The sequence below is a fragment of the Plectropomus leopardus genome, chromosome 17 (genome assembly GCF_026936395.1).
Source record: "Plectropomus leopardus strain MGB_pleo_1.0 chromosome 17, ASM2693639v1, whole genome shotgun sequence".
NCBI lineage: Eukaryota > Metazoa > Chordata > Actinopteri > Perciformes > Serranidae > Plectropomus > Plectropomus leopardus.
The window spans coordinates 184,184-205,165 of record NC_142192.1 but is presented as its reverse complement, the minus strand read 5'-3'; the positions used below and the strand labels follow the sequence as shown (position 1 = coordinate 205,165).

Sequence of the window (20,982 nt, the reverse complement as noted above, 5' to 3'; positions counted from 1 at the left end):
TGCATGTTCTCTTCATGTCAGTGTGGGTTTTCTGCGGGTTCTTCGGCTTCCTTCCACATTCCAAAGACATGCAGGTTAGCTTAATTGGTGCCCGTAGGTGTGAATGTGAGTGAGAATGGTTGCCTATTTCTAAATGTCAGCCCTGCGATAGACTGGCAACCTGTCCAGAGTGTACCCTGCCTTTTGCCCACTGACAGCTGGGATAGGCTCCAACCCCTCGGCGACCCTTAAAAGGATAAACGGTTACAGCCATTGAATGAATTAATGATTGTTGTTGCAATGTTTTGGATTCAGGCTTTATGTGTACAGTTTTGTTTAATTGTTGTTGTTTTTTAAAATCAAATATTGTTATGTTTCTGAAGGAATGTGTTTCTGTGCTTATTTCCATATTTGCCATCAAAAATGTAAAATAAGAAATCTTGTAGATGTAGAAAGACCTGGTATAATAATGTACAAAAATACTATCATCAGAAATCAAATTTTTAGAAATTGTATTGAGTATTGATAAAGTGTCGAAGCTGGCATAAGGCCTACTTAACTAGATTAGGCTCAGTCAATACTCAAACTTTATGTATGCATTTACCACAATTAACCCAGCAAGTCATATTAGTCTCACTGCTCCCTCCTGCCTTAGTATATACTAATCTGACTTTTAATTTTTTCACACAACTGGAATAAACAACTGTAAACAATAATAAACAACAACAATACACACAAACAGCTGTTTTCTGAACATATATATTGCCCCTTTATACAAAACTTAATTGTAACAATTTTAGTTTCTTATTTCTATACTACTCATTGTGGTGTAATATTTGATCTCAATGTCTCTTCTGGATAACACATCAATAATATTAAAAAAATACTACCTATTTCCCCTTATGATACATTACCAAGATTTGTCCATTCTTTCCATGGATGATGTGAAAACACTTGTTCATGCATTTGTTTCATCTGTGATTGACTACCGATTGACTACAAACACTGCTCATTACTGTTGCTGTTTATGTAGTGGCAGTGTCAGAAATTCTGTTTGTAATGCCTTGTATTTTAAGTGTGTGTGTGTGTGTGTTTGTTTCTTTTGCTGCTTATTGCTATTTTTATTTATTTTTTTTAAAGGCATTTTATTTTTATCTATTTTTAAGAGCAGTAATTAAAATTTGAAGTGTATATGTGTGTGCATTTGCCCACCTGCTGACGGTGTGCTGGATGTGGCGTATCCATATGTTCTTGTCATCTTTGGAGGCAGCATGGAACTCATACATCTCTGGGGGAGAGGAGTCGCTGATGAGGAACATACCTCGCTCCTGATTGGCTATATCCCTCAATATAAGGTTCTGAAGGGACAGTACTGGAGGTTTGTCCTAGATCACATAGGAGAGGATTGTTTTAAGAAAGTAATACAGAAAGAGAGAATAAACAGTTGTCTAATCAGTATTGTGTGAGAAATGATGCATTTGTGTGAGTGCATTTTCTTACAAGACATGGAAATATGTATCTCTGGTCTTTCTCCTGCAGAAAAACGAGGATGTCTGTCATCAACAAGACCTGTATATCTACACACAGAGAACATACAAAGACACACAGTATATAAGCACACACCAAAGAACATTAAAGTTTTTTTTATTATTCTTTTTTTAAAATTCCATCAAGATATGAACACGTGTAAACCTAAAGCCATACTGATCCCAAAATCATTGCTTGGTCATAATGGGTATAACCTGAATTTAAGCCCCAAACTAGAAACTAAAGGCACACGGTCTTCGGGAAACCTGATTGAGGATCACTGATTGATGCCGTTGGTGCCGACTACTACTGCTATTACTATATGTCATACGTCCACTATTATAAATGTCGTTGTTTCTTAAGTAGTAATGATGTGTAGACGATGAAGAAACCTCCACTGACACTGACTTGGTTGCATAAGAATCAATTTATTACAACAAAGTTCAGCATTCACCAGGCACCATGGTCTGCCTGGGAGAGGATTCAGTACCAATGCGAATCTCTCTCTCTTACAGCTCATGCATGTCTCTTATATAGGTACAAGCATCTACACATTCATCAGTAAACATTCCTCACCTACTGTGATCAATCACAAAAACCCCCTAAGGGGCCACATTCCATGTCATTTAAGCCTGGTGCCAGTAATCCGGACATCCGACTCCAAGGCCTAACCATCCATCAACCTCTGACCTCAAGATAAGACGCATATAAACAAAGCATAATACACCTCATAAGTATAGATGCTTCAGCAGCAACACTATTGTTCTTTTCTTTATTCTTATAAGTTTTACGCTCTTTTCAGATGATTTCTGCGTTTATAATGTCAAATGGAGACGGAATGTTGGAGGTCAGAGCACCTGACATCACTAACAAGCTCCTGCACTCTAGATACCTCTGTCTCTGCTCTTTCACAAAAAATTCTCAAACAAAGTCTTCTGCTGCCAACAGTTTAAGGTCTTCATACACAATTTGTTTATCCGAACATAGGAAAACCTGTGGAGGTTGGAAAAAAGTAGGTTTGAAAGCTGACAACCCAACACAGCTGGCTCATTGCACCTCTAAAGGAAGGGAGACCCAAAAAATTCCCCATTTACTCTGCTACAAACTGAGATGAAAAATTTCTGGAAATTTGCTGCCACAAGCTTTTTCTTACACAAGGATTTAGGATATGTAGCAGATATTTTTTCAGGCAAATTTGGTATTTCTGCATTCGTTATGACCTCCTTTCGCTTCCCGTTGAAATATTTTGACTAAAGGTATAGCTGTAAAATGGAAGAGTTTGACAGGGACATTTCCATCAAATTCAGCTGCCTCCTTTGAGCTGACTTGAGAGGGGAGGGGAGAGGAGGGGTGCACCTGGGCCATTAATTATCATGGCAACGGGCACTTACACACACACAGACTGCCATCCTGGTGTGTGTGTGACTTTTCCAATACAAAAATGCCATTTAGTGATGCCTGGTCCACTTGCCCACTAGTCATTAATGGTTAACTGACCCTTTATATTGCCATCATTGGCCCTTGTGGCCCCTCAGGTGGAGGGGGCCCTTAATTGGCCCTTGTGGACAATGAAAGTTGCCAGTTAGAAATGAATGGTCCACTTGGGGGACCTCTGGAGGAGGGGCCACAAATAAGCCATTGATTGGCCTTTGTGGCCCCTCAGGTGGACAGGCCTTTTAGGTGTCTTAGGTCTCAGTTGCATCATTCTGTAAAGTCTTTCCAGGTGAGAAACAATAACAGTAATCCTGCTTGATAACTGCTAACCCTTTGAACACTATAAATGCTGGCTGGGTGTTTTAAAGTTGCACTGATACTGGTTTCTAACTCATACAAAATTCAGACAATAATGGAAGGGTGGAATATTTTCCCTGACAGCATAGCGAAGCCTTTATTGTTAGTTAGCTTATGCTAATGACGAAGCCAGCGCTAGCATAGGGCAAACTACTGTTTACTGACAGTTAACTGAAAAAAGAAAACAAGGTTTTGGTTTACGTCCAGTTTTTAAAACAACTGTGTCTTTTTTACATATACTTTTTGACAGGCATACGAAGCTGGGAAATATTAAAAATTAACTAATAATGTTAATGTTCTTGTTTGCTGTAGTACGCCATCAGCCAGACAGCAAACGAAAATCCTTAGCTTCCATTGGAACAAGCTAATATTAATTTATAGGCTAACACTGCTAATGCTTGTCTCTGGCTGAGGTTTTATCAGAGGCTTTAGCTCTTTCCAGCCTCCAGGTGGGTAAGACAAGCTTAAGTGTTTAACAGTCCTCTCATGAAAGTCATTGACTAGCTAAATATTATGCTGTATGGGTTATAACTGACATTCTGGCTAGTTTGTTGGATGATGCATGTGTCTATAAACCAGTGGTTACATACACACATACTCTCTCTTATGAAAAACAGCTTTATTGTGAATGGATTTAAATAAAACTTTGATATACATGTAGGAGCCAATCATGCAATTATTTGTGTAAATGATTCTGTTTACATGATTATTTATTTGATTATTTTGGTTAATTAGTCAGTAGGGCTGGGGCGACGCATCGACGTAATCAATTATGTGAATATGTTGATTCACATAATGTGCGTCGACGCGTCGCACCGTTTCACACAGCGCGCCTCATGAGAGTGTGAGCAGCGCCGAGCGTGTTGTGTTTCTTTTTGGCGCTCCTGTATCAAGTCGGAGTGTGCACACTGCTCACCTGAGCAGCGCTTGTCAGGCGCATCTGAGCTGCGTGTCAGCTGCAGCACATCTAGAGAATCGGTGGCTCGCCATTTTTTTACACATGATGCTCGCGTTCGTTGACTCCATACCACTTTATACTGCAGTTTAAAGTCTCTCTGCCACAGAGATGAGGAAATACAAAGATGTTTGTTTTACCTCAACGTCCTTGCTTCCCTTTCGAAACAAAAGCTATCTGACTGTTTTTCTTTGGATAGAATGCCATCAGTTGCTAATACAATGCATTTTATTATGAAACATTTACAGGACGGTGTTGTCAGCTGTGCATCGGAGCTTGCATAACTTTATTAATAAGTGGAATATGCGCTTACAAATATGAAAATACAGCGCTCATATTGGCAGGCAGCGGTATGCCCTTAATTGGCCCTTGTGGCCTCCTAGGTGTTTTTGTCTGTTTGTCTGTCTGCCTCATGTAATGCTCCTCATAGTGATAGAAGTACTGCTACCTTCTTTACTTCCAGAACTACTACTACTACTGCTATGAACACTCATGCTACTAATATTACTAGTACTACTTCTCCTGTACTTTCTGTTCGAATGCTAACTCTGCCTACTTTAAAATACAGAAACCATTTTAATGTCAAAATGTAATGCTCTTCAAGGACATTTATGCCGTTCATATTATTTTCTACATTTTATGCCTAAAATATTAAACATTCATTCTGGTCAACTGCTAACTCTGCGTACTTTAGGCTACAGAAACCATTTTAATGTCAAAATATTATGCTCTTCAAGGACATTTATGCCTCTCATTTTTATGTCTAAAATATTAAACACTGATTATTTTAAGCTTTTCAGTTGACATCAACTTCTTCCTATGACACTCTTGCAGTTCAACTTGTAGCTTCTTCACTTTAAAGCAGTTCAGCTTTAATTTCTGCCAGTTTTTCAGATGTTTCGGTCAATTTGTCATACATCTCTGCATTTTCAGCAATAAATGTATGCATTTTCAAACATGCTCTCAAAATGATTTCAGCTATTAGCATCCACACGCATGTTCCGCAGGAAATGCATTTTCTATTAGAGGCCCAGTCTGGTTGCCTTTGGATGTCCAGCGTGTCCTGGGTCTTCCTACCAGTGGCCCTGAACTCCTCACCAAGGAGGTGTCCGGGAGGCATCCTAATTAGATGCCCAAGCCACCTCATCTGGCTCTTCTCAACGCTGAGGAGCAACGGCTTTACTCCAAGCTTCTCACCCTATCTCTAAGGGAGAGCCCAGCCACCCTACGGAGGAAGCTCATTTTGGCCGCTTGTACCTGTGATCTTGTTCTTTCGGTCACTACCCAAAGCTCTTGACCATAGGTGAGGGTTGGAACAAAGATGGACCAGTAAATCGAGAGCTTTGCCTTTCGGCTCAGCTCCGTCTTCACCACGACAGATCGGTGCAGAGTCCACATTACTGTAGGCGCTGCACCGATCTGCCTGTCGATCTCTCGCTCCATCCTTCCTTCACTCGAACAAGACCCCAAGGTACTTAAACTCCTCTACTTGGGGCAGGATCTCATCCCAGATCTGGAGAGGGCACTCCACCCTTTGTCGCTGAGAACCATGGCCTAGGATTTGGAGGTGCTGATTCTCATCCCGGCAGCTTCACACTCGGCTGCGAACCGATCCAGTGAGAGCTGGAGGTCATTGCGTGATTAAGCCAACTGGACCACATCATCTGCAAAAAGCAGGGACCCAATCCTGAGGTCACCAAACCGAACCCCCTCAACACCCTGGCTGTGCCTAGAAATAAAAGTTATGAACAGAATCGGTGACAAAGGGCAGCCCTGGTGGAGTCCAACCATCACCGGAAACGAGTTCGACTTACTGCCGGCAATGTGGACCAAGCTCTGGCACCAGTCATGCAGGGAACGGACAGCCTGTATTAGGGGGTCTGAAACCCCATATTCCCGGAGAACCCCCCACAGGACTCCTTGAGGGACATGGTCGAATGCCTTCTCCAAGTCCACAAAGCACATGTGGACTGGTTGGGCAAACTCCCATGCACCCTCAAGGACCCTGCCAAGGGTCCAGAGCTGGTCCACAGTTCCACGACCGGGGCGAAAACCGCATTGCTCCTCCTGAATCTGGGGTTCGACTATTCGACCCTCTCTAGTGCACCCGAATAGACCTTACCAGGGAGGCTGAGGAGTGTAATCCCCCTGTAGTTGGAACACACTCCACCTCCTGAGATGCCGGATGGTGGTCCAGAACCTCTTCAAAGCCGTCCGGAAGTCGTTTTCCATGGCCTCACCGAACTCCTCCCATGCCCGGGTTTTCACCTCGGTGACCGCTGCTGCTGCATTCCGCATGGCCTGTCGGTACCTGTCTGCTGCCTCCAGAGTCCCACAGGCCAAGAGGGCCCGATAGGACTCCTTCATCAGCTTGACGGCACCCCTTACCGCCGGTGTCCATCAGCGGGTTCGGGTGTTGCTGCCCTGACAAGCACCGACCACCTTACGGCCACAGCACCGGTCGGCCGCCTCAGCAATGAAGGCACGGAACATGGACCACTCAGACTCAATGTCCCCCGCCTCCCCTGGGACATGGTCGAAGCTCTCCCGAAGGTGGGAGTTGAAGCTCCTTCTGACGGGAGACTCTGCCCGACGTTCACAGCAGACCCTCACAGTGCGTTTGGGTCTGCCAGGTCTGACCGGCGTCCTCCCCCACCATCAGAGCCAGCTCACCACCAGGTGGTGATCGGCTGACAGCTCCGCCCCTCTCTTCACCCGAGTGTCCAAGACATACGGCCCCAAGTCCGATGATACGACTACAAAGTTGATCATCGAAATGCAGCCTAGGGTGCCCTGATGCCAAGTGCGCATATGGACACCCTTATGCTTGAACATGGTGTTCGTTATGGACAATCTGTGGCGAGCACAGAAGTCCAATAACAAAACACCACGTTCAGAACAGGGGGGCCATTCCTCCCGATCACGCCCCTCCAGGTCTCACTGTCGTTGCCAACGTGAGTGTTGAAGTCCCCCAGCAGAACGAGGGAGTCCCCAGAAGGAGCACTCTCCAGCACCCCCTCTAAGGACTCCAAAAAGGGTGGATACTCTGAACTGCTGATTGGACCATAGGCACAAACAACAGTCAGGATCCGTCCCCCAACCTGAAGGCGGAGGGAGGCTACCCTCTCATTCACCGGGGTAAACTCCAACATACAGGCACCGAGCCGGGAGGCAATAAGTATTGCCACTCCTGCCCAGTGTCTCTCACCAGTGGCAACTCCAGAGTGGAAGAGAGTCCAACCCCGCTCGAGAAGACTGGTTCCGAGCCCACATTGTGTGTCGAGGTGAGGCCGACTATATCTAGTCGGAACTTCTCAACCTTGCGCACCAGCTCAGGCTCCTTCCCCGCCAGAGAGGTGGCTTTCCACGTCCCCAGAGCTCGCTACTGCAGCCGAGGATCAGACCGCCAAGGTCCCTGCCTTCGGCTGCCGCCCAACTAACACTCCACCCGACCCCTATGGCCCCTCATACGGGTGGTGAGCCCATGGGCAGGAGGTCCCATGTCACCTCTTTGGGCTGTGCCCAGCCGGGCCCCATGGGTAAAGGCCCGGCCACCAGGCGCTCGCCATCGAGCCGCACCCCCAGGCTTGGCTCCCGCGTCCGGGCAAGGGAAACTCTGGACCATTCATCTTAGTCTTCATAAGGGTCTGGTGAGCTACACTTTGTCTGGTCCTCCAATCTATGCTGTTGGCACTGCATGTTTGTGCAAACCACAGATGATGGTATATGTTTAACATGTGGTGGATGTGTTTAAATTTTAGGTGTCCTTACGTTACAAGTGTTGTCCTCTAATTAATAATGAAGAAAAACCCCTCTCTCCAACTAATATAGTCATTCTGCCATGTCATTAGTTAAGAACGACTTCACAGCATTTAGGAGGTAGGTGTAAATCATAAGTTATACCTTTTAAGTTATCAGTTAAATCGTATGTTGGAACTACGTCTCAAATGGTGAAATTAGGTTATAACTTAAATTATCCCCCAAGTTTATAACTTAAACTACGTTTGCTGGTGCAACAGGCTGCACAGCCTGTTTAGAAGAACCATGTGTGTTTGTTAGAGTTCTGACTTCAATAATCATAAGTCTCAGGCTCCATCTTTAGGCACTATTTTTTATTGTATTAGATAGGTCTATTAGACTTAGTATATTGACTCTACAAGATATTGTTCTGTGCTGTACTACTGTTCATTTACTTAACAATCAGTCTAATGTTTTCCTGTGGTTACCTTTGAGCCGGGAACCTGGGGTTTTCCAGAAAAGGGTCCCTTCATGGATAAGTCTCCTGCGGAATAACTCTCCAGGCTTGAAAAGTCCACCATCCCTAACTCTGGCCTCAGCCCGTGGGTCCAGCTTGGCCTGGATCTCTTGCAGGCGCTGTGTTTTTCCTAGGTCCTCCATCTGCCAACCAGGGTAGAATTAAAAAAAAAAAAAGCATAATCATTTCTTATTATCATTAACACAAGTTTGTCTCCTCTTTTTTTCTTCAGTTTCTTCTTTTTCATCTTATTTCTAATATGAATACATTATATTATGAAAAACATATTGATTATCAATATTGTTATGTGTGTTGTGTCACCCACAACTAGACCTTCTGTTATTTTGGTGGTGATTTTGCTTTATGCTGTAAAGCCCTCTAAGACAAATTGTAAAATGTGATAATGCACTTTATAAATAAAATTGACTTGATCTGACTTGAAAATGCTATTATTTCTTATTGATTTCACTATGACTATCAATATTGTTTTTGTTGTTCAACCCTGTTATCATTTGATATATACATTTTTTTTAACATTATAATTCAACTCATCATGCAAACACATCCACTGACAATTTCTTGTCCTTTCAGGGGCCCAAAAAAGTGAGGAAACAAATGTTTTAATATTATTATTGTTATTATTATTGTTGTTATTATTATTATTATTATTATTATTATTATTATTATTAATAAGTCTTATGAAGCGAAGTGTAAAGCTCTTGCAACCCCACTCTATATCATCAAATCTGCAACAAATGTCACAAGTTTCCAGGCTTCCACTTGCTAATTTTGAGTAACAGCACCTCCTATTGGCAACAGGAAGCCCACCGTCTGTGACTTGCATCATCCAATTTATATTATATTGTGTGTTCTACACACACACACATATATATATATATATATATATATATACAGCTATACAGCATCATAGGAATAATTAGTGAGCTCTTTATTGGACACAGAGAAACTAAATTTAACTCCTTCAAGCAATGTGCGATATTCATGAAACTAAACTTGTATTATAAACAAAGAACAAAAACAATCACTTTTGTCACAGAATCTTACAATGAGGCACTCAAAAATGCAAATAGCTGCCACATGTCAGTATTTTGCTACCTGTTGGTCTATTGAACTAATAAGTTCCCTGATCATGGAGAGAGCCTTGGCCAGAGAGGAGGCTTCTTCTTCATCATCTGAAAGATAAATAAACAAAGAATTATTGTGGACATACAAGAACAGTCGGCAGAATATTATCATTATCCATTAATTTTGCCAACTATTAAACTCTCACAGACAGACAAATGAATATACCATGTGAACATACTTAAAGACTTGTTAATGTCATGGGTACTGTGCGCAAGCCTATTGTTTTAACATTGATTTAACATTGTTATACTGAAGCAGACCCCAAGTAATATCTGGGTGTAAAGCTTGTTTTTACATTTAGTAGTGAAATCTTATTGTGGTATGTATAAAAAGCAGCAGACTAATAATAAAGCCATTGTGATGATTCACCAGTGGTATTGTCCAGAATGCGCTGAATAAGGACAGGATACTTGGAGATCCGCTGAGTCACCAACAAGATGCACTCCTGAACACCATGGCAACGCAGCAAGGGTCCACGACTCACCCGCTGCCCAGATACACAAAAACACACCAAGTTAAGAGGTTGAGCTTTTGAGCCCTCGCTACTCTCTAGCCCCTCTCAAGTGGTTCCTGTGTCTCTGACTAAAAATTATATGGAAATGAATTGCGATTATTTTTTAAAAGTTTTCATTCAATTTTTCAATTGCAAAAATATGTAGCCTGTACACAGAATATGAAAATGTATTTCATTAACTAAAAAATGCATCATATTTCCATGGCCTTGGTGCCTTTTCTGCTAAATTTTGCCAAATTTAAAAAATGGTGGGCGGTCCTGGATCAAAAAAGCCTGACTAGCTATGGATTCCAAATCCAAGATAGGAGAAGTCTCAGAGGAAAATGGAGACATTATTGGTGCATAAAGATAGATCTTTTAATTTTTACCACCAACACTGCAAAGTTAATGTAACAAAAAATAATAAATAGTGGTCAAATATTGTAATGGTAGGACTGTTAGACTACACGTCCCATAATGCTTTGTGCCTACGGGGGGGGCACTTCCTGTTTTTGTATGAATACAGACGTTCCGACAGAAGTCCAGGAGTCCCGTGTCGTTATTATACATGGTGTCAGAAGTGGCGAACTGCAAGTCTCCGCGGTATTTTCAGGTGCAGTATAGAGCAGTAAACTGGCGGAAGAAGTTTTCGTGCAGTTTTAGACCGAAAATGACCGGCAAAAAGACGACAGCAGATCGTAGCTAGCTGCTAGCGTACGAGCGTTGCTAGCATACGGCCCCACTTGGCGCATGTTGGCGGCAGAGGGAGAACTGCAGGGAGACGGCGCATCAAGTTCGGATTCTGAACGTGAGGAGACGAGGGATTCAGCAACGGCGATGGTGACCACTGTGCAGTTAACTCCCCCAGAGCCATTTGACTTTTCATGTCCGACAGATTGGCCAAAGTGGATCAGAAGACTTGAAAGGTTTCGTATTGCAACTGCTTTGGACAGTAAAACAGAGGAATATCAGGTGAATTCACTGTTATACGCAATGGGAGATGCTGCTGACGATGTTTTAGCAGTTTTGCCATTAACTGCTGAAGACAAAACGAAATATGAAGCTGTTAAAGCAGCGTTTGAGAAGCACTATGTGGGAAAATATAATGTGATCTTTGAGAGGGCACAGTTTAATTCCAGACGTCAACAGGACGGTGAGAGTGCCGAATCATTCATCACAGCTGTACACAAACTTGCAGAAAACTGTGGATTCGGAGTGCTTAAAGATGAACTCATAAGGGACAGAATTGTAGTTGGCATAAAGGACAAAAGACTTTCAGAACAGCTACAACTGGACTCAGAGTTAACACTTCCTAAAGCCATACAGAAAGTCAGACAGAGTGAAACTGTAAAGAAGCAACAAGCAATATTACATAGCAGCTCTGTGGAAGACAAAACACTGAACATGGACATTGTAAGGATGAACATGAAAAAAGGAAGAACTCAGACATGGCAACAGTTAAAGAAGGGACAAAAGCCAGTTCAGCAGGACGAAAAAGAGTGCGGCCGCTGTGGTCGTAAGAACAGACACTCGTGGAAAGACTGCCCAGCGAGAGAGGTACAGTGTAGAAAATGTCAGAAAAAGGGACATTTTGCTGTAGTTTGTCGCAGTAGTGAAGCTGCAGGATTACGGGAAGTCACAGAAAAAAAAGACGACACAGACGGTGAGGATTGTGTGTTCCTGGGAGAAGTAGGCACAAACACATCAGAACCCTGGGTTGCAAAGGTAGAACTGAATGGGACAAAAGTGGAGTTTAAACTTGACACTGGGGCAGATGTTACGTCTATTCCAGAGAAACTGTACAAACCCAAAAGAGACGGTAAGCTGCAGAAACCCAAAAAGAAACTTTTAGGGCCAGGCAACCACCCACTCAAAGTTAAGGGCTGTTTTGGGGCACAGTTGGTAGCGAAAGGACGCAGTACATCACAAGAAGTCTACCTGGTGTCAGGCCTAGTGCAGCCACTGTTAAGCAGACCAGCCTGTGAGGAATTGGGGTTAGTGTACAGAGTAGACACAGTCAAAGAACCTGAGACAGATTTCAGAGCAGCGTACCAAGATGTGTTTCAGGGTTTAGGCAAGCTGAAAGAGCCTTACCACATAGAATTAGAACAGGGAGCCATACCAATAGCTCTCTCTGCCCCACGACGTGTTCCCCTCCCTCTCAGAGATGCAGTGAGAGAAGAGTTAAACAGAATGGAAGCGATGGGAGTTATTTCTAAAGTCACTGAGCCTACGGAGTGGTGTTCAGGCATTGTTGTCATTCCCAGACCAGACAAAAAGCCACCCAGAATATGTGTAGATCTCACACCTCTGAATACATCAGTGAAAAGAGAACGCCTTATCCTCCCAGCAGTGGATCAAACACTGGCTATGATGAAAGACGCTAAAGTGTTCACAAAGCTGGATACCCGTTCCGGATTTTGGCAAATACCTCTCACACCAGAGTCATGGTCCCTCACAACATTCATCACGCCTTTTGGGAGGTATCAGTTCAACCGCCTTCCCTTTGGCATAGCATCAGCACCAGAACAATTCCAAAGGAGAATGTCACAGATGCTGGAGGACTTTGATGGAATAGTCTGTCATGCTGATGATGTGCTTGTATATGGTAGAGACAGACAGGAGCATGACCAAAGACTGCATCGTGTGCTCAAAAAGTTTGCCAAGGAAGAAATCATGTTCGTTGGACACAAAGTTTCAGCAAAAGGCATTGAGGCTGACCCTAACAAGGTAAAAGTGATCCAGCAGCTGCCACAGCCCAAGTGTGTGGAAGATGTACAGCGTCTCATGGGCATGGCTAATTACCTCGCTAAGTTCATGCCACGGTTGGCCACGATAACCACACCGCTTAAGGAGCTTCAAAAAGAGAGAAATGAGTGGATATGGGCAGAGCCACAGGAAACAGCGTTTCAGAAACTAAAAGACATACTAAGCTCTCCTGAAGTGCTCGCTCAGTACTCTAATACAGCAGACACAAGAGTTGCTGCAGATGCATCCCCGTACGGGATCGGAGCCGTACTCACACAGAAGCAGGTAGATGGTATGTGGCGACCAGTGACATACATTTCAAGAGGGCTGACAGACACTGAGAGGCGCTATGCACAAATAGAAAAGGAGGCTCTCGCGGTCACGTGGGCATGTGAAAGACTTTCGTCATATCTCATGGGACTACAGTTCACACTGATTACTGACCACAAACCCCTCGTCCCTCTTCTGAGCACGAGAGGTTTGGATGACCTTCCTCCACGCATCCTAAGGTTTTGGCTGCTACGTTTCTCATTCAAAATCATCCATGTTCCAGGTAAAAACCTTGTCACAGCCGACGCCCTGTCACGTGCTCCAGTGGGAGGTCCACCCTCTGCAGGTGAACTTCATCTGGAGAAAGAGGTGGAGGTTTTTGTGGACTCAGTTGTATCCTGTCTCCCAGCCACGGACAAGAGGTTGGAGGAGATAAAGTCAGCACAGGACAATGACGAACTGTGTAGAAAAGTGAAGGACTATTGTCTAGCAGGTTGGCCATAGAAATACAAGCTAGATGCAGACATCAAAGCGCACTGGCAACACAGGATGGATTTACACATCGCTAATGGCCTTCTCATGAAAGGAGACAGACTTGTGATACCGTCACCTCTGAGAGGAGACGTTCTGCAGTGTCTGCACGAAGGCCATCAAGGGATCTCGAAATGCAGGGCTAGAGCCAAGGAGTCAGTCTGGTGGCCCGGCATCTCAGCACAGATAGGCCAAATGGTGGACAAGTGTGAAACATGTCAAAAATACAGAGTACAGAACTGTGAACCACTGTTACCCACTCCACTTCCGCACCGCCCATGGCAGAAGGTAGGCATGGATCTCTTTGAGTGGTCAAAGAAACAGTACCTTTTGATCATTGACTTTTTCTCAAGATATATTGAAGTAGCACAACTCAAACACACGTCGGCAGAGGTCACTATCAGTGCTGTTAAAGAGGCCTTTGCTAGACATGGAACTGCAGAAACTGTGGTATCAGATAACGGACCGCAGTTTTCATCAGAACAGTTCAAGCAGTTTGCGAAGGAATACCAGTTCAGGCACATCACAGGCAGCCCCCGGTACCCCCAGGCCAACGGGGAGGCCGAACGCGCTGTTCGCACCATCAAGGACTTGTGGAAAAAGGACAATGACTTCAACAGAGCACTGCTGGTGTACAGAGCCACCCCGCTGGAACATGGGTTCTCGCCAGCTCAGCTGCTAATGGGGAGAAACCTGCGCACCTCTCTACCTCAGCCCACAGCCAAGCTGGATCCTAAGTGGCCGGACTTGCAAGCTTTTCGAAAGAAGGATGAGGAGGGGAGGCGTGAGCAGGCAAAACACTACAACCGGAGACACCGTACCAGACCACTTCCAAAACTAACACCGGGACAGAAAGTTTGTATTACTACAGAAGGAACTACAGGAGCAGTAGTTAGACCTGCCAGTACTCCCAGATCTTACGTGGTAGAGACTGATAGAGGTTTTCTAAGGAGAAACAGGAGTCACCTTAGACCTACAGGTTCCATTACACGGTCTGGTCGAGTTGTAAGACCTCCTTATAGGCTAGATTGGTGAAATAGAGGACACCTGTTCATTTAAATGACAAAACGAATGTTCAAAATGCTGTTTATGCAGTTGTTTGAAACAGTTTGTGTTTATGGTGTTAACGGAAAGAAAACACAGAGAAACATTACAATGTTTATGTTGAAATGAGTATACAGCACATTAATGTTCATATAAGCTGTCAAATGCTTTATTGTTGTTTGCTTGAAAATGAGTATGACTTTAGCTAAAAGGAGGAGGTGTAATGGTAGGACTGTTAGACTACACGTCCCTAATGCTTTGTGCCTACGGGGGGGGGCACTTCCTGTTTTTGTATGAATACAGACGTTCCGACAGAAGTCCAGGAGTCCCGTGTCGTTATTATACAAATATATTGATGAATGCTCATGTAGACCCATTAATAATATTGATAGGCTAGTTTGACTATATGTGTTGTGTTACCTGCGGCTCCAGACAGATTTTTTTTTGTTTGTTTTGGGCCAGAAATAGCTCTTTTGATAGTAAAGGTTGCCGACCCCTGAACTAGACAAATATGAATTAAATAAAAGAGAGATTTTAAACCCTCTAGATATGCCAACGTTACCTCCTTAGCCTACTTGTGTGGAAAATAACAGTTTTAGGCTACATTTTAATGAAAAAAACAACAACAAAGAAACATATTTGTCATGAAAATGCATAAAATACATTGTCAGTGATACAAGTCAGTAAATAAATTGTTGTACTTGGGCCCATTTAATAGTTACTGTAGAGCCTTTCATGGGTCCCCTCCCTTGGCCTTTCATGGGCCCACCCAGGCTTTAGATCAAACTTGTGGTGGGGGCTACCAAAATAGACTTAAACAAATAAGCACTAAATTAATAAACACTTTCTATCAACATGCCACACGGCTTGTTTGTGTAGTAGTGTGGTTGTGCAAAACCTTTCCTGGCCTCATGACATTACACTTGGATTAAAGGCATAGTCCTGAAAGTTTAGGAAATGTATGAAAATTTGACAGTTATTTTACAGATACAGACTCTCCTTATGTCACACACCCACACCCTCATGCACGTTTGCACATTTTCTTTAATAACCAACTAATACATTAATTTTTACTAAAACCAAATTAAAACTAGGTGCTAAAATTAACCAGTACAGTTCATAACATATGTATGATTTCTTATTTAACGTATCAAGAGCTCACTTTTATTTAGCATTTTTAACACACCACCTGGTGTGTATACACCACCTGGTGTGTACTGGTGTGTACTACACAAAACCATTTAGAACTGTGTTCTTAATGGTTTTGTGTATGTCTCACCCGTATGAAGCACAGGAACTTCTTGTCTCTGGCCAGCAGTTCCTTGTACAATTTGACAGCCTTCAAGTGACGGCTACAGAATTCGGCATAGGTCTTCCGCATGTCATCTGCGTACTGACCTGAGAACTATTAGAAGAAGACATGCACAAGTTGTTATGTTCATGTGTAAATGTGAGAGAACACATGCTTAACCTGGAGCAACATCAATTTCCTTGTGCTGCAAAGCTATTTCTTTCAAAAACAATGAAAAAAAAAATGCAGTTAACAACTTAGTAATAAACACACTGCAAGAAATTAGTAGATTTAAGCAAAGGAAAAATGGAGAAATAGGGAAAGGAAATACACAAGGGATAACTATATGTATTGTTAGAATTACATTTAAAAATTATGCAACAATTTTTAAGCACTTTTTCCAGGTCAGTTTTTTTGTTAACTGTCATAATTATTATCTTAAGCTACATTTTACTTACAGTTCTGTGTCACACAGCCAGTTTAAATGAGGTATCTGCATGTGTATGTGGGAATGCATTGCAGTCACCTGCTCTAACAGTATGTCCCCCAGCTGATGAATGGTGAAGTTGCAGCTTGATCCAGGCTGCAGGCTGCTGTTGCGCCTGAGGAGAAGTTGTGCCAGGAAATGGGAATGTATCCTGGTCAGCTGGTCCAAGCAGGGGAACATGGCATGCACTGTGCACAGGTCCATCTGAAGCTCCTCCAGCATGCCCTGTCGCAACACCCTTTCCATGATTTGCAGTGTACGCATGTGGTGCAGCTCTGTCTGAATCAGCTCTGAGAAGGACACATACCCACATTACACACACACTTTAAAGTCATGGAACAGGCTGTAACAGCCATACATTTGACTGCATGCAATGAGAAGAAGCGCTTCTGTCATTCTCTAAATTAAAACTTTAATTATATATCTATGTAGTATTTTAATCTAGGTATGGCTATATACTGTATATTCAGCAATACATTGAATGCCATACTATAGGGGAGTTTTTCCTTAGTCGATATGAGGCTCTAAGGACAGAGGGATGCCATATGCTGTAAAGCCCTCTGAGGCAAATTGTGATTTGTGATAATGGGCTTTATAAATAAAATTGACTTGACTTGACTATAGGAGATACAATTTAAAATCAGTCAACTACTGCCGTCACCATAAATGACATCCTGCCTCTTGATGACATTTTTGCGATGTGCCTGCAAGTAATTGCTATCCACAGCCATGCTCCATGAGTCAGCCTTAAAGTCCTGGCCCTCGAATTCCATCTCCTCCAACACTGAAGTATAGTAGGTGTCTCCTACAAATGAGAAAACCATTAGCATCAAGGATTACAGGTTGACAAAAAAATTTACAGCTCCAGTAAATCATCCCCTTTTGCAACCAAAATCACATTGTGATTTTATATGATTATATAATAGTTTTTATTACTGGAAGAATAAAATGCCTTTACAGTTGTACCAATACATCAATTAGAAAATGCATTTCCTACAGAAAATGTGTGTGGATGCTAACTGCAGACATGCAGAAATATGAAACAAATTGCCCAAAAGATATGCAAGCTCAAATGCGTTGACTCTGCTGATGTAAAACTTGGAACTGGTAGAACTGAAAGCTAAACTGCACCTACAAGCTGTACTTTATTGCTAGAAAAGCTGGGTGTTTATTTTAAAGGTATTAAAAGTAGAAGAATGTCTTAACTCTACAGTCCTGCTGCTGCACTATACACATTTCCAACTAACCACCCTCCTTCTCCCCTAGTTACTCGAGATTTGCAAGATATATTACTATAACGTATGGTTTGAATGTTCATATACCGTCATCAGTGAGAGACTCCACTGACAAAGCTCTGTTCCTGAAGCTGAGGGAGTCTGTGGACTGGGAAAGAATCCTGCGCAGCCCCAGGGGAGAGTCGTCATTCAGGGTCCTACAACACACATAGACACACACACACACACACACACACACACACACACACACACGCACACACACAGTGACAGCTGATTGGAAAGCTTGAACAGGCAGAAACTGGAGGGCCAGCACGGCTTTCTGTTCCATCTCAACATATGCAGCATGAATACAGGACAAAATGAGACCTTATCATTTCAACTCCTTTGACTTCGTGAGACCATCTTTAAGGAGAGTTGTATAATGGAATAAGGTACAGAAGTTCTCGTAACCTAATTTTTAGAAAAATACTTTTACTCCAGCTAAACCAAACATCAGTTTTTCAGCCCTGCATATATTTTAATAGGATGTCATCAGGTTTGTATTTGAATCAACTTTGTGTTGGCCAAAATTCTATGTTGCTTTGGATGATGTTAAAAAATGTAGCTAATGTGGGTCTAAGCTCAAGCTAATGCTAGCACACAAGCTCTGTCCTCATTTGTAATTTGACTGTAGATTTAATGGCTCCTTTTGGTGTTTTTTGTTCTTAGAGTGTTAGGGATTGAAATTTATAGTAATTCAAAGCACCATGTTTGGGATTAGGCAGCATGGTGGTGTAGTGGTTAGCACTATCGCGTCGCAGCAATGTTGTGTCTGCATGGGTTTTCTCTGGCTTCCTCTCACATTCCAAAGACATGCAGGTCTTTTGATTGTGGCAAACAAAGTCAATTTTAGAGTACAGTCCCAGGATTGCCAGTGTATTCCTTCTGATCAAGGACAAATCAGGAATTGCATATTTCCACTAGCTATTAGACACCTCTTGCATCACAGTAACATAATATGACATAATAATAGCTTCAGTAACACGCTTTTGTAACAAGTTATCTTCACATGGATACATTATAGACCTACATGTATGCTCATAATAACAGTCTCCAAATTTGCCTGACAAAGTGCTGTAAAAACAACAAAAACAACAACAGGAGGGTGATTGTGCCCAAAGGGCTAGTGGGAAGGGCTGTGGATGGGTCCATATATGAATGTAATGTTTCTTGTCTTTCTGTTGGCTGGTAGGGCTAAGCGATAAAATGATAATGATATCAAGCATGAAATAACTTTTCCTCGATTGAAATATGATACATAGACAACAGAATGTTGATAGAACGCATTCCAGCCATGTTTTGACAGACAACATGATTAGCCAACGTAAATTAGAATAGTGCCATGCAAACCAAATGCAGTGAACAACTTTGACTAGAATACAGCTGAGTGTTTAAAAACCCTGTCGTATGTGCTTTCACAGCATTTCATTATCGTGGATCAAACAGCGGATGGTCCGACAGCAGTGCAGTTAGACAGACAAACAGAGTGGAACCTCTCCTCACAGCACCAAAGTGTCTGAAACAGCCAAATTTGCAGAGGTGGAAAGTGCCTTGTTTAGACAGCTACAGACTACTTTGTGTTAGTTTAAGATTTAAATCAGACTTTGGGTGTAGGATGCATTGCTCCATGTCTCACCCAGCCGCTCGCGCTGAGCTCTTATTATCATTACCAGGGGCAGATGTAATGTTTTGGGGACCTGGGGCCACAGGCACATTACCTTATTTTTACCCTTTCTCTAGCTGGAAATGTTGATAAGCTGTTGGCAGCTATAGGAGAAGTAGACCAACTCAACACTTTTTTTTTCCTGAGTAAAATGATTAAAAGCACAGACGTTTCACAGAAGCTCAAGAATCAGAGTCCTGCAGTCAGGAGAGGTTGGCACAATGTGCTTAAATTTACCTGAAGTGTGTTTAAGATGGAGCTTTTAAAAAAAAAAGCAAAATAATCATTCATTTATCGTAATCAAAGTAAAATGTTCAGTTAATCATGCTATTGATTTCAGACCTTTGCTGGTAGGACATTTTAGTAACTGGATCTCTTTGAATTTTTGCTGAGTAGGTCCGCCAGTTGGTGATGCCTGTTCTACAGTATATTTGACATGTTCAGTGTCTGACAGAAAATAAATATTTAAATTAAATGATATCTTCATTTCTCACTTAGAAGTAAAAGGGAACCTTTAAGCTTGACAGAAATAGTGATTTGATGTATATTGTGATATATATCAATATCGACTAATATAAAAAAAATATATCATGAAGACTTTTTTCTAGATCGCCCAGCCCTACATGCTGGCATTGGCTGCCATGTGCTTTTGCTGCCTTAACAAAATAACCTGCAGCATAATCCCACCATGTGTATTTATTGATGTCACAATAGTGGCATCCCATGATGTAGAGCAGATGCAGAAGGATACTTAGAGCATAATATGTACACATCCACTGCAAAGCAACAAGATGTGACGAGGGGAGAGTGTGTGGTTTATGTGCACAGAACAGTGGGGCTAAGCTAGACCAAACCACAAGGTGCCCATGCTTTAGTTAGGGTTAGGAATCATGTCATTGTATTGTTCCAGTTGGCCAATTAAAGTCTTACCCAGCAATGTTGTTTGTGGAGACACTCTTGGACAGGGAAAGGCTGGAACGACCACGACGGGATCCCAGCAGGGATTGTCGGAAGCTGTCAGAAGGGTAGATAGCTGAAGTTGGACGCTCACGCATTCCTGGGGCTATGGAATGAAAAAAAAGGTGCAGGTAGAGAAGGGAGAACGATACAAGAGAGAGTGACAAAAGGGAAATAGATATGAGAAGGAAGAAAAGAAAGAAAGGAAGTAGTAAACAGCAAGAACAACATGTTTAGGAGGACGATAAGGACAACAGGAGTAGGAGAAAAGAGGAGTTTGATAATAAAGTTGAGAACATTTTGTGGAAGATGGGAATAACAAGCAGAGGAGACAATATATGTTTGTAAGAAAAGCTCTCACTTTTTGTGCGCAGTGTGACACTCTGCAGGGCTGGGTTATTTCGCATTAGGGCTGTCTTCTGCTGCTGTTCAAAAGAAATAAACAAAAAAGAACACACATTAGTGTGTAACATGTACAGTATAATAGCAATTCACTTGTAGACTCAGGAGGTACAGCAGTTTGACTACTTATCAGAAAATTCATGGTTCGATCCCTGCCTCTCCAGTCCAC

At 42.6% G+C, this 20,982-nt stretch overlaps 1 protein-coding gene across 4 annotated transcripts in view; it reads right to left on the bottom strand.

The window, feature by feature from the left end:
- The window catches only part of arhgef2a (Rho/Rac guanine nucleotide exchange factor 2a), a 91,885-nt gene that overhangs the window by 48,085 nt on the left and 22,818 nt on the right, over positions 1-20,982 (bottom strand). For all 4 annotated transcript variants that reach the window (XR_015779397.1, XM_042506972.2, XM_042506973.2 and 1 more), the window contains exons 4-14: positions 20,773-20,836; positions 20,385-20,517; positions 17,840-17,949; positions 17,179-17,322; positions 16,557-16,807; positions 16,019-16,144; positions 10,023-10,140; positions 9,624-9,700; positions 8,479-8,650; positions 1,480-1,556; positions 1,192-1,364 (exon numbers count right to left, since the gene is read on the bottom strand). Coding sequence is in view for 3 of the 4 variants with exons in the window: in XM_042506972.2 (XP_042362906.1) it covers positions 1,192-1,364; positions 1,480-1,556; positions 8,479-8,650; positions 9,624-9,700; positions 10,023-10,140; positions 16,019-16,144; positions 16,557-16,807; positions 17,179-17,322; positions 17,840-17,949; positions 20,385-20,517; positions 20,773-20,836 (1,445 nt within the window). In the remaining variant the exon portion in view is untranslated. The remainder of the gene's footprint in view (positions 1-1,191; positions 1,365-1,479; positions 1,557-8,478; positions 8,651-9,623; positions 9,701-10,022; positions 10,141-16,018; positions 16,145-16,556; positions 16,808-17,178; positions 17,323-17,839; positions 17,950-20,384; positions 20,518-20,772; positions 20,837-20,982) is intronic.